The sequence below is a fragment of the Polyodon spathula genome, chromosome 5 (genome assembly GCF_017654505.1).
Source record: "Polyodon spathula isolate WHYD16114869_AA chromosome 5, ASM1765450v1, whole genome shotgun sequence".
Classification (NCBI taxonomy): domain Eukaryota; kingdom Metazoa; phylum Chordata; class Actinopteri; order Acipenseriformes; family Polyodontidae; genus Polyodon; species Polyodon spathula.
The window spans coordinates 31,298,583-31,312,682 of NC_054538.1; the positions used below are offsets into that span (position 1 = coordinate 31,298,583).

The 14,100-nt window shown below is 38.6% G+C and overlaps 1 protein-coding gene across 11 annotated transcripts in view; it reads right to left on the reverse strand.

Moving 5' to 3' along the window:
- The window catches only part of LOC121315838 (utrophin-like), a 245,099-nt gene that overhangs the window by 75,162 nt on the left and 155,837 nt on the right, over nt 1–14,100 (reverse strand). For all 11 annotated transcript variants that reach the window (XM_041250320.1, XM_041250322.1, XM_041250318.1 and 8 more), the window contains 2 exons: nt 12,376–12,548; nt 11,799–11,955 (listed from right to left, as the gene is read on the reverse strand). In XM_041250320.1, coding sequence (XP_041106254.1) covers nt 11,799–11,955; nt 12,376–12,548 — 330 coding nt within the window. The remainder of the gene's footprint in view (nt 1–11,798; nt 11,956–12,375; nt 12,549–14,100) is intronic.

Genomic DNA, 14,100 nt, shown 5'->3' on the forward strand with positions numbered 1-14,100 from the left:
CTGATAGTGATGGGCTTAGTTAAGTTTTTTTTTTTTTCCTTCTGAACTTCAGGGCAGTGACTGATGGCTGACCATTGACCGTTTAACTACAGTACAGGCAGTCCTTGCACTTACGACACAATTGCGTTTTTTATATATATATATGTAGCAACAGTGACAGTGAGTGGAAGCGACAGCGAGTGGGAGAAGTACAGGCGTGGAAAAGTACAGAGCAGTTTAGAAGCAGTAAGGAGAAATTGCATCTTGAATTGCTTTAATCAGAAAACACAGGACATTGGGGAAACACAGCAGCAGCTCAAAGTCAAACAGCCGCGTGTGTTTTTCTGATAACAAACAAGCTGAAACTCGGAGCAGCTGATTCAAATTCAGTGCCGTTCTGAGACACAGGCGAGGGGAGGAGCCAACAGCACAGCAGAACAACGCAGTTAAACGAGGCAGTCTTCCCAGCGACAGCGAGTGGGAGAAGTACAGGCGTGGAAAAGTACAGAGCAGTTTAGAAGCAGTTTGAAAGCAGGTTGACAGCTGCAGAAGAAACTAAACTTAAAAAAAAAACCTCAACATGGTCTTCAAGCCAGTAATCTGCGACACCTGTTTGATGTGGGAAATCCGAGAAAACCCAGCGGAGCTAAACCAAGTGTGCGTAAACTGCAGCGCGATCCAGGACTTGCATAAACTAGTAAGTATGCTAGAAATGGAGCTGGAAGAAGTGAGACAGCAACAGGAGCTTGAGGAACTGGCACACCCACAATTCATGGAAGTCTGCATCACCCCTAACAGATTGAAAGCCACCAGGGAGATAGAAGGTCAGAACAGCTGGGTTCAGGTAGGCAGAAGCAGGGAAAAAAAGAAACTTCCTCAAACACAACCACCAGAAATCAAAACAACCAACAAATTTGAGTCACTTCAGAATTTTGATGAGCAGAACCAACAACAAGAGAACGAAAGGAACAACATCCAGGACCCTATTGACAGTGGTGACCAGACAGCAAAAAGAAGGGAGGTCATGATTGTTGGGGACTCCATATTGAGAAACACAGCAAGTTCAATTCGCAGTTTGGACCCCCTTACTACAACAGTGTGCTGCCTTCCGGGAGCCTCGGTCAAGCACATCACTGAGAACGTGGACAGGCTCCTAGAACGAACAGAAGACGACCCGGTAGTAGTCGTCCACATCGGTACAAACAACATTGGAAGAGACAGACCAAAATCCCTGCAAAACAAATTCAGACAGCTAGGAAGGAAATTAAAAGAGAAAACCAAAACTGTGGTATTTTCTGGTATACTACCGGCACCTTGCAAAGGACCATATGGACAGCTGGAAATAATTAATCAAAAAGCATGGCTGAAAACGTGGTGCACAACGGAAAGCTTCACCTATCTTGATCGCTGGACCACATTCTACAACGAGGACTATCTGTATAGGACGGGACGGACTGCACTTAAATAACAAGGGAACCAGTCTACTTGGAGAAAAGATCCTCGAGCAGGTTCAGAAGCATTTAAACTAGAAAGGAAGGGGGGAGAAATCAACAAAAAAACAGAAGGGAGACCGCATCAAAACAAGAACAACAACTCAGGTAAGACAACCATTAAATGTATTTATCTAAATGCTAGAAGTATCAGAAACAAAATTCTAGAACTTGAAGCTACTGCACTAACAGGTAACTATGATGTGACAGATGTTACAGAAACTTGGTTGTCTGAGAGTGATGGGGACGATTATAATATTTGTGGGTATACACTGTATAGGAAAGACAGGCAGGACAGGTAGCGCTATACATAAGAAACAGTCTTGAAGCCCAGGTGTTAAACCAAATCAATATGGGTCAGAATAACGGACAAAAATTCAAAGGGCATAATAACAGGAGCATGCTATAGACCGCCAGATTCAGACGGTGAGTAAAATAATCTGTTATACAATGACATTAGAAATGCGTGTAGCAAAGGAGAAGCCACACTAATGGAGGATTTCAACTTCCCCCATATAAAATGGGAAAACCCGGTGGGTAGCACGAAGGATGAAATAGAAATGGTGGAAATGACAAATGACTGCTTCCTAACACAATTTGTCAAGGCACCGACTAGAGGGGAGGCATGCCTTGATTTAGTCTTTTCAAATAACGAAGACAGAATAACTAAAACAGAGGTCAGAGAACCACTGGCAAACTCAGACCACAACATGGTCTCATTTGAAGTGTTTTTTAAAACCCCAAAAGTAAGGACTAAAGCTAAGGTTTACAATTTTAGAAAAGCAAACTATGAAGGTATGAAACAGAGACTAACAGAAATAGACTGGAGTAAAATAGAGAAAACACCCACAGAAGAAGGATGGTTGTTCTTCAAAAATGCAGTACTAGAGGCGCAAAACAATTACATCCCTAAAGTAGACAAACCTACATGTAAAACTAAATTGCCAAAATGGTTTAATAGATCAATTTAAAAAAATACTCAGCGAAAAAAGACACTTATAGAGCATTAAAAAAGAACCAAAAAGAAAGTACGCAGAAAGAGTACACGGAACTGCAAACGCAAGGCAAAAAGGAAGTTAGAAAGGCCAAGAGAGAAATAGAAATGAACATTGCTAAGGGAGCTAAAACCAATTCCAAAATGTTTTTCCAATATTACAACAGCAAGAGAACATTCAAAGAGGAGATTAAATGTTTAAGAGATACAAATGGCAAAATCGTAGATGAAGAAAAAAAAATAGCAAATATATTAAATTATTACTTTTCACAAGTTTTTACAAAGGAAGATACTGACAACATGCCCCACATGTCATCCAGTTCCTATCCAGTTTTAAATAACTTTAGCATAACTGAGGCAGAAGTGTTAAAGGGACTAGGAGCTCTTAAAATAAACAAATCCCCTGGGCCGGATGAGATCCTCCCAGTAGTACTCAAAGAAATGAAAGAAGTAATTTACAAACCGCTAACCAAGATCATGCAGCAGTCTCTTGACACAGGGGTGGTACCGACAGACTGGAAAATTGCAAACGTAATACCGATCCACAAAACTGAACCAGGTAACTACAGACCAGTAAGCCTGACTTCTATTATATGCAAACTTATGGAAACTATAATAAGATCCAAAATGGAAAATTACCTATATGGTAACAGGGTCCTGGGAGACAGTCAACATGGTTTTAGGAAAGGGAGATCGTGTCTAACTAACTTGCTTGATTTTTTTGAGGATGCAACATCGATAATGGATAATTGCAAAGCATATGACATGGTTTATTTAGATTTCCAGAAAGCTTTTGACAAAGTCCCGCACAAAAGATTAATTCTCAAACTGAACGCAGTAGGGATTCAAGGAAACACATGTACATGGATTAGGGAGTGGTTAACATGTAGAAAACAGAAAGTACTGATTAGAGGAAAAACCTCAGAATGGAGTGTGGTAACCAGCGGTGTACCACAGGGATCAGTATTAGGTCCTCTGCTATTCCTAATCTACATTAATGATTTAGATTCTGGTATAGTAAGCAAACTTGTTAAATTTGCAGATGACACAAAAGTAGGAGGAGTGGCAAACACTGTTGTAGCAGCAAAGGTCATTCAAAATGATCTAGACAAGATTCAGAACTGGGCAGACACATGGCAAATTACATTTAATAGAGAAAAGTGTAAGGTACTGCACGCAGGAAATAAAAATGTACATTATAAATATCATATGGGAGATACTGAAATTGGAGAAGGAATCTATGAAAAAGACCTAGGAGTTTTTGTTGACTCAGAAATGTCTTCATCTAGACAATGTGGGGAAGCTATAAAAAAGGCTAACAAGATGCTCTGATACATTGTGAAAAGTGTTGAATTTAAATCAAGGGAAGTAATGTTAAAACTGTACAATGCACTAGTAAGACCTCATCTTGAATATTGTGTGCAGTTCTGGTCACCTCGCTATAAAAAAGATATTGCTGCTCTAGAAAGAGTGCAAAGAAGAGCGACCAGAATTATTCCGGGCTTAAAAGGCATGTCATATGCAGACAGGCTAAAAGAATTGAATCTGTTCAGTCTTGAACAAAGAAGACTACGTGGCGACCTAATTCAAGCATTCAAAATTCTAAAAGGTATTGACAGTGTCGACCCAAGGGACTTTTTCAGCCTGAAAAAAGAAACAAGGACCAGGGGTCACAAATGGAGTTTAGAAAAAGGGGCATTCAGAACAGAAAATAGGAGACACTTTTTTACACAGAGAATTGTGAGGGTCTGGAATCAACTCCCCAGTAATGTTGTTGAAGCTGACACCCTGGGATCCTTCAAGAAGCTGCTTGATGAGATTTTGGGATCAATAAGCTACTAACAACCAAACGAGCAAGATGGGCCGAATGGCCTCCTCTCGTTTGTAAACTTTCTTATGTTCTTATATATATATATACTATATATATATATATATATATATATATATAATATATATATATTTGATGTCTAAAAACTGACAGATTTAGTTTTTGTAACTTTACGATAAAAAGTAATGCATTTTTTGGTGACATGAGACACCAAAGATATTTATTTTTTTCTATAAATAACAACGAAATTTTAACATTTTTTTTTTTGTGTGTATATATATATATATATACACACATATAAAAACTGACAGATTTTTTTTTTTTTTCCCAAAAGGTGCCTTTGGTGGATTTCAATCTAAAAACACATTAGCACTGTTTGCTGCTACATCAGCAACACAACCTGGACTGGGACATATCCTTAATGCACTGGCTACAGTAATAGTTGCAGACACTCACACTGCCTCTTAAAGGCTAATGCTGTGCAATAATGAATTTACTTTATTTAAGTTCACCTCATTATCCTTCTCGAGACAACAAGGAAGAACTCTTGTTTCCCACATCTCTTTGCTTGGCTTGGATAGAGTAACTGCATATCCCGCCCAAACACATTTTCTTTGTTGTCGGACCCTGGGACAATCCCAAGAAACAAGAGTCCCAGGGTCACAGGAAAGGCTGTGTCTGTTTGGCTAAGGGAGTTGCAGCCGTACCATAGTTTATAAGAATGCCTTAAAACGTATCCACCTATGAAAATTAGGTACAGTCTGCAGGAAATATGCAGTGCCTTTTCTAAATGAATGATCACAAATCTCAATATAATAGCACACAGAGGTTGTGAAATTGTATGTGTATTACAAAGGTCATCTCATAAGTCAAGAGGTCAAACAGTAAATGTACTAGAAGACTCTTTCGTAAGATCAAGCAATAGGACTATACAGTTGCACGTGTGCAGTTTATTGATTTAAAAATTACATCAATAATCTCACACCAAGAGTCATTTTCAGATGTGGCACCTCTAAAGGTTAAGTAAATGCTTGGCTTTTAAACATCTTTCCTCCTATTGGAGTTTAGGAAATGATCTGTAAGTACAACAATATGCATGCCATCACTGTAACGCAAACCAGCACTAGAAGGAAGTGCAGTAAGCAGTGAAACTATTGTTTTTTGCCATTACAAGGGAGAAGATTTAAAAATAGCAGGTTTCGACTTGTCCTTGGTGGTGTGTAATGGCTTGGGAAGCTGCCAATGTCCATTTCACTGTGCCCAAGGATTTTAATTACTATGGAAACAGTCAGCATTAGAAATTCCAGCCCTCAGAGGCAGCCACACATGAAAAGGTCCCTGATACATCTCCAATCAGATTACAGTTTGTATACGTCTGTATAAAAGTATATAATTTCCGGACAACAAGTAATGTCGGTTAACTATAAACTCAGTAAACTTTTACACTTTTGAAAGTACAGAAACTAAGAAAATATGTGGAAGTAATTGTCATTTATAATGCATATTTTGGGAGAATATGATTCTCACCTTTTCTATCATCATGAATGTAAAATTCCTGTTAGGAAAAAAACTAAAATCCAGGACAATGAACCATTGATACCCAGATGTTTCAAAAGGTCAAAAACATAACAAAACATACAACGATTCATGAATGTGAGCGTTCATAGCCTGCTTAATACTAAATAAACTATTAGAATTCATGGTTACCTACAGAACTGCTGTGTTGGTACACAGCTGAACACTAATTTATATTGTTTGGTCATGGTGACTGAACAGAGTGACTGCCATGCTCCTATAAACAAACCCAGCCACTTACAAGTAGATCAAGTCATGGTCCTTGACAAATCACTTAAATACTAATTTATTTGACTGATAAAAAAAAAAAAAAAAAAAAAAAGGTTAGATAAAATCAAAGATAGGCCTCTAGAAATTCCTAGCTATCTGGGTTACACAGATTTTTCAACCGCTGCTCAAAACAGCAAAAAAAAAGACCAGGAACTCACATGGGATCCATAAGGAGTCTTACTTATGACAAGTGCTCCCCACTGCTCAAAACACCTTATTACTGTTTTTACCAAAGTCACAGTCACCAATACATTTTAGCATACAGAGTGAGATCTGAGGCTTTGACAGTGCCATGACAGACAAATTTACTGCCACAAAGCAGTAAATATGACCCAGAGAATGTTGGGTCCGCCATCCAGAAACCAAAATGTCACATGACCAAAATAAGCTAAATATTGCACTATTGCAATACATTATATCAATATTGGTATATTCATTTTCAATGTTTTAAATATGTTTTCCTTAGTCTATTCATATGTTTACTTTTATAGAATTGTGAACTTATATAAGTTTTTGATCCTATAATAAATGCCTTCTAGTATAATCTATGAAAGTAAATTCTGTAATTCATGCACTCTCATCAGTCTCATCTGAAGAGAGATGAAAGAAATAAAAAAAGTTCTGAAGAGGCAGACTTGAAAGAGCGCCAGAAGAGACCACTGTAAAAGTGGGTATGTGGCAACATGGTTTAATCTGACTGGAATAAGTAGTTCAGAAGGCAGGACAAACATAGATATGGGTCAGGCTAAAGTGATGATCCCAGCTGTGATAAGCTACAACTGCATTTTAGGAAACAATTGCTATCTAAAGTAATTTAGGCTGCATGGAAGGTTATAAGGAATGGTTTTTGTATTTTGATAAGCTTATGTTGTTGCTTATTTTTTGTTCAATAATAGTTGCAATTTGCAGAAGATTAATGAAACATGTAGCCTGTCATGACAACGAGTTAACATCTGGTCATGATGAAGAGTTAAAATTAGCACAAGGGAGTTGGAGCTGTAGGTTCCCTTTCATGTATGAAATGTAACCATTACCAAATGGGTATTAACCTCTTTAAAACCTGAACCCTGAATAAAATACATCAGAGCTGCTCGCAGAGCCTCTGTGACGCAGTCATGCCAGCCCCCAAAGTAGCTTCTCTGTGCACTGCTATCTGTGGTAACTGAGAACCAAGTGGACCTGTACCCAGGTACCGAGGTCACCCACCTGCTCCATTCCCAACCCAGCAGCATACCGTACCGGGACCGAGGCTACCGCACCGCTACTGTGCCGCTATAAACCGTATCAGTACCATAACAGTACCGTATCGTAACATTGCTACAGGCACCCAACTTGTATTAAACCGACCTGTACTGTCCCGGTTCCATACCATACCATACCCGTACCGACAAGTGTTTACATGCCCAGTCTGGTACCAAGCAGGTCTTGCTGACTGCCCCACAGCAACTATACACTCCTACTGTCAAAGCTGGCCGGGCAAGTGATGGGTAGAAACCTGCTGGTAGCTGTGCACAGGCAGCTTTGGCTTTTTCAGGTATGCATGCTGTTGAGGAAAAAACACCGCTGTTGAACTTTGGTCCTGTGGTGGACTAGATGCTGCAGTGCTCTCACCGTGCACGGGAGTCCATAAAGGAGCTGGTGAGCTTGCTTCTAAAAAAGTAACCACCCCCAGTGGGTCAGTGCACCACGGACATCTGGGTGCTTACTATGATTCCAACTGGTTACTCTCTGCAGTTCAAGCACGGTCCTCCTCCCTTTCGAGGTGTGACTCCAACATCAGTCACAGACCCGCAAGACACCACAGTGGTGTCTCAGGTGGTAGCAGCTCTGCTGCAAAAGTGGGCTATTCATATGGTACACCCTTCCAGTTAGAGGAAGGATTCTACTGCAGGTACTTCCTGGTGCCCAAGCAGGATAGTGACCTCAGACCAATCCTCAACCTCAGACAGGTCAACCTGTATCTGAGCAGACAGAGGATCAAAATGTCGACTATGCAACAGCTGTTGCAGTCAATCTGGCCAGGTGACTGGTTCACCACGGTGGACCTCAAAGACGCCTATTTCCACACCCCCATAAAACCGGTATGCAGGAAGTACCTGCAGTTCGCAATTCAGGGAACAGCATACGTGTTCTGCGTCTTGCCATTTGGCCTCTCTCTAGCTATACTCAAAGGTATCAGAGTACTCTATTTGGATGACTGGCTAATTTGTCTCCAGCTCAGGTAGACGCTCAAACGGAACTGGTCACTGCCTGCCTTCAACGGTTGGGTCTTATAGTGAATTATGCGACAAGCCAGCTCAGACAGACTGGTATCTAGAAGTGTGCTCGGACTCTACGTCCATGCTGTCCACTCTGTCAGATGGCAGTGGAGAGAATAGAGCCTGTTTAGAGCTATTTCAGAATATAGAAATGTCTGGGCTTGATGGCACCAGCTTCTTGGGTCTCATGCGCATGTGCCCCCTACAAACCTGGTTCAACAGCAGGGTTTTTCAGCTCACATTTAACAGCACCCATCTACTGATAGTATATCGTCACTATATAAATGGATTCTCTTGGTGGAAACAGCCTGCCCATCTACACCTCCGCGTAGTGCTGGGCAGTGACACCAGAAGGGAGGTCATCACCACAGACGCGTCCAGCCTGGGCTGGGGCGCTGTGTAGAATGGCAGGAGGGCACAGGAAGCGCACATCTAAAACATTGTATGACTTTAAATCACTTGTCACTAAAAAGCTGCACAATTGACCAAAAACTCTACAATGCTAACAGTAAAAATCCCATTTGTGAAACTAAGGCCGTACAAAGCAATCCTTTTTATTATCTGAGATCTGCTGGAAGTAGCCCTGGCAAGTTTCTTTAATGAAATAGAAAAAAATAAGCGCACAGTCCGAGGGACTTAGAGACCTCTTCATTCATTTTTTTTTTTTTTTTTATGTGAACCATTTATTCAACATTTCACATTATCTTTTGACTCATTCCAAGTGTTTTATAGTTGTTGTTTTACAAGCAAGGTTATAAAAACAAACATATTGAAGCTACCTTAAATAAAAAAAAAAAAAAAAAAACCTTTGCAATAAATAAACAAATAAAACAAACAAACAAACAAAGCCCTTTGCAAAGCACAGGCAGATACTTTTTCATCCTTTAAACTTGGTATCTTCTTGATTGGTCATCAGATAGCTGATTGCTTTAAGCTTAGACTTTTCTGTCACTTAGTAATAAGATGCAATTCATAGTACACTAGTCTTAAGTAGCATCTAACATGGGTAACTACCAAAGAGAAAAAACAAAAACAAAAATCAGGTTTGTACCAAACCATGTGTTAAATTAGCACAGCTGTATTATTGCTGTGGGCTACCGACAACACCAGACTTAAGCGACTCCCTACAGAGTTGAAGTAAAATCTCTTAAACCTAATTCATTGAGCAAGATTTATTTTAAAAAGTAGAAAGAAAAAATGTTTATTCTACAAATTTGTTCAAAATGACAAATACAGGGCCTAACATCAGCTTACTGCAAGATTTACAAGTTCCAGAAAGTCCTGGTGGATTACAGCAAGTACTGAGGCATTTGTTGAGCTTGTATGGACTAAAAAACACATACTGGAAGCTGTGTTATCCAGTGGTTACAGAAACAGGCTTGTAACTAGGAGTTCCCCAGTCCAAATCCCAGTTCAGCCACTGACTCAAGCCCTGAGCATGTCACTTAACCTCCTTGTGCTCTGTCTTTCGGGTGAGATGTTGTTGTAAGTTGTTGTAAAGCGCTTTGTGATGGTGGTCCACTATGAAAGGCACTATATAATAATAAAGATTATTATTATTCTTATTCTACTACTGGTGAGGGCCTTGCACTGTCCCTGTGGAATTCGGATTCTGGTATTTATTTTATTATTATTATTATTATTATTATTATTATTATTATTATTATTATTATTATTATTCTTATCATCATTACAAGAATATTATGTAGAGGGAAATGTGGCCGAGTAGGGAAGTCTACTATAGATTTACTACAATATTAAAAAAAATGTACTGTACTAAACATTTTGACCTAAAGTCCTGGTATTTTAGCTCTGTTCATAGACTATGAGGATCAGACTTGCTGGAGCTATGGTTCTGTTATATGTACATGTATAATAGTTTTATAATAAACATATATGCAGTCAAAAATGTTAAATAATACAAGGATAGTACACCGTGCTTTCTTATGGAATGTTTTTTTTTTATTATTATTATTTGTGTAATGCTATGTCTTTTTTTCATGCTTTTTTATTTAAAAAAGATGTTGGTGGCCAAATGAGGCAGGCTGCACTGCAGTACTTTAACACAACCTAAAACCATTTTGGAAACCCAGTTAAAAAGGCTGTAGAATATCAGTAGTCACACAAGCTAGAAACATTTAACTATACCCTCATGTATTTGAATATTAAATTATTTGCATTTGGAAGGAGAATTACTCTGGCTAAAAAAAAAAACAACAAAACAAAAAAAACACATAATGGAAACCCACGCTACCCAAAAGTACTACCAAATAGCTTGAGGAGAAGGTGAGACTTATTTTTCTTTTTTCCCCCATGGAAACTGCCCCAATGTTTACTGAACTAATTTGAAACTCTTACTGACCGGGATAATTTAGTGTTAAATACAAAGTCTTTGTATGTTGGCCATCAACTTGGCCAACACTCATGTTTGTATTGAAAATGCAATTTGAACAGGGTCTTAATTAAATTAAACGTGTGTTCCTTCTTTCAATGATATATTACATGTTGCATAACAAACTTTCAGGATGGGCTTAATTAGTTTCTTAAAAAATTGTATACCACTTTCCCTTTAACTGTCAGTCTTAATTCATCAAAATCTGGTAGTGGTATCTGTACACCAGCTAACTGCTCCACACAAATGTAAACTGTTTTGCTTATATTGGTTACTACTGTGTGTATTGCTACGATACAAAGGTTACACAATCAATGTTACCAAGCCATTGCACAAAATAATTCCTAAATATTTCAAACAAATATTAGACAAGTAAATATTGCCAAAATACTTTCTTTTAATTAGCTGTCATTCACAGGCATAACACAACCCACATTCTCAAGTGGGTTTGGACCTTCCATCGCACACAGGAAGTTAATAATTCAAGCCCACTTTGTGGACTTTACCAATCAACTAGCAATTTAAAAGAATGGGCCTGGTTTACTTTAAATCACCAGTGACAGAGTAATTTGCAAGTTTATTCTAATGTATGTTGAGGGGAAGCTGTTATATCCACTCTTATTGAAACAGCCCAGTTATACACTTCCAAACAGCTTTGCTTTGCAGTAGTGATGCTTGTGGAACTGGGTGTCATGGAAGATTCATAGATGGAAACATGAACTAAAAGCCTGTCTTGCATACCTAGCGGTAAAAGGCTGAAATACTGCAGTGACTCAGACCTCCTTTACTGCACTCATATCCACTGGAAATCACAGAGAGTTCCACTCTGATTTGATTTCTCACACCAGTCAAGGACTTGCTTCTCAAGTGAGTGCGATGGTGGTTCTTTAAAAGAACAACATTAGTTGATGAACCATTTAAACTGTATTGTGAAACTATGTGAATTGTAAAGTAAACAAACAAAAACCCCAAAAGTACAAGAATTGAGCAGCAAGAGACCCTGGAGACTTACAGTGCAGTGGCTGTGCTGCTGTTGCAAAGTTAGGACATCTCCTCCTAGCGGCATCTGTTTCTTCAGCCCCTCGTCTTTGAGATTCAGCCACCTGCACAGATCTTCCAGTGAAGCCAGTAGCCTGCTCCATCTCTCTGCACTAGCCTCCAAATGGGCCCTTAATAACAAACAAATTAAACATAAATCAGAATTCTTTTCACTCTGAAAATCTGTTTAAAATACTTTTATGAACTTTGAAAATGGCGTACAGCATTTCTAGAGAGACTTTCGCAAAATACTCTATTACGCAGTGCAGCCAGGGTAATTGCAATGATTTTATTTTAGACATTTTTAAAGAACACTTTATTTGTATGAAGATACACATTATATTAACCCATAGCCTCTTATTTTTGTGCAGGACTTTTTCATTAAGTTAAGCTTTTTTGTTCTCCTTTTACTATTCTAATACTTAATCACTTATGCTTGAAAGTCTGTCTTAACCCGCATGGCCTGAACATTGAGAACATTAATGCAACTAAATCTAATAAATCAAAAAATTATTTTTATCTTCCCTTGAGAAAAGAGGTGTTTTGCTGACCTGATGTTAGCAGACTTTGCCTTCAGCTCGCTCCAGCGCTGGTTCATATCATCCAATCTGTGCTGGAGAAACACAGCCTCCTCAGAACTTCCCAGAGCCTTCACCATCTTCTGTCTGTTGCCATCGATGCTCTTAAAGATGTCATTGTGAGCATCAATCTCTGCCTGAATGTCCTGGTGGGAGGAGGAGGGGGGGGGGGGGATTGGCACACATTAGGAAACTTCAGCTGAAAGAAATTTCAATGTATTTTCAATCTGTAAGAAAGCATTTTTACAAAGTTTCACAGAATAGCTCTATTCAATGCATGACACAAGTCTTTGCATTTTTTTCACCCATTATGGGTGTACACATTTTCAGATCAATCCAACAAGGTGTTCATAATCAGTCTTACAAGCTATCATTCAAAAATGTATGTGCACTGGCCATGCAGCTACAGTAGCACACAGAATAAAGATGACAACAGTGGAATATATTATATCATTAATATAGAGCAGCCTTATTGAAACAATTGTTCAATCAGCTAGGAGTTATCCAGGAAACACAACTAGTATGAGATGTTCTCTCCAGAGGAATCCACAGGAGCAACAATGCCCGTTCTGAGTTAAAGTGTTCAACAAATCCCTAGCAGCATGAAAAGCAATGCGGAAGAGGGCCTTATTTTAGAAACCTAGCACTTTGGAACAGAAACACTAGCAAATACTCTGACAGAAAACTGACCCTCTTCCAAATCATCAACCGGTGTTTTCTACAAGTAAATACAAAGCTTTACGGTTTTGTTTAATGTAAAGTTTAAACAAAGAAAACAAACAAGCACGATAAAATGTAAAGATAAGCTGCACCATAAATTAACCAAAAATGCATTTAGAAACAGTTAGAAATCAAACAAACACTAACTATTGCTGAACAAACATGTACATTTCTTATTTTGTACTGTAAACTAACTATGTACGCTATTGCTGTACAGAGGTGGTCCTTACATTTTGAAATCTGACATGAAATGGCTTTGAACATGAAAAAAAGGTCAAAATACTACCGTTGCACAAGAGATTTATAAAGACCTATATATAGTCTTTGAAGCTTTGAAGGGTTCATTTTAAAAACCGCAACACAATGGCTCATTCTTATGTGGCAAAACTAAATTTCAACAAACATATGGCTGCAATTAACCAGTTTACAACAGTGGTCGCGTGGTATGACCTGGGTTGCAGCTAGCTACTGTAAGGATGCATTATCTTAAAAGAGAGACATTTTCAGAGAATTAAACTGCAAGGTGTGTATGTAAATTTTCTACAATTTATTGTACAAAAAAAAGTGTCTAGGCTACATCATACACACACACACAAGTTGATTACAAATATTCTTTAGGTCACAGAAATGTATTATTTCTAATTCTTATTTTTATGAAATACAGGCTATTGAACAGAAATTAAACTCTGTTTTTTCTGTTTTAGGCACTGGTTTACACTAATCATGTGGGCACTAAGTACAAGACACAGGAAGAAGCATCTACGGGTCAGTGGAGATGTGGATATAAAACTGCCAATAGGAAGGGGTACATTTTCCAAGATGCCCGTGCAAGTACAGACATTGCCAAATATTTAGTTATTATGTCTTAATAAAACAGGGGGAGGGTGGCAGGAAGGATACAATATCCATAATGTGAACTTAAACTGACTTAAATTGCAGACAATTAGAAAGTCTCAGTGGGGACTAAGTAGTAGGAAC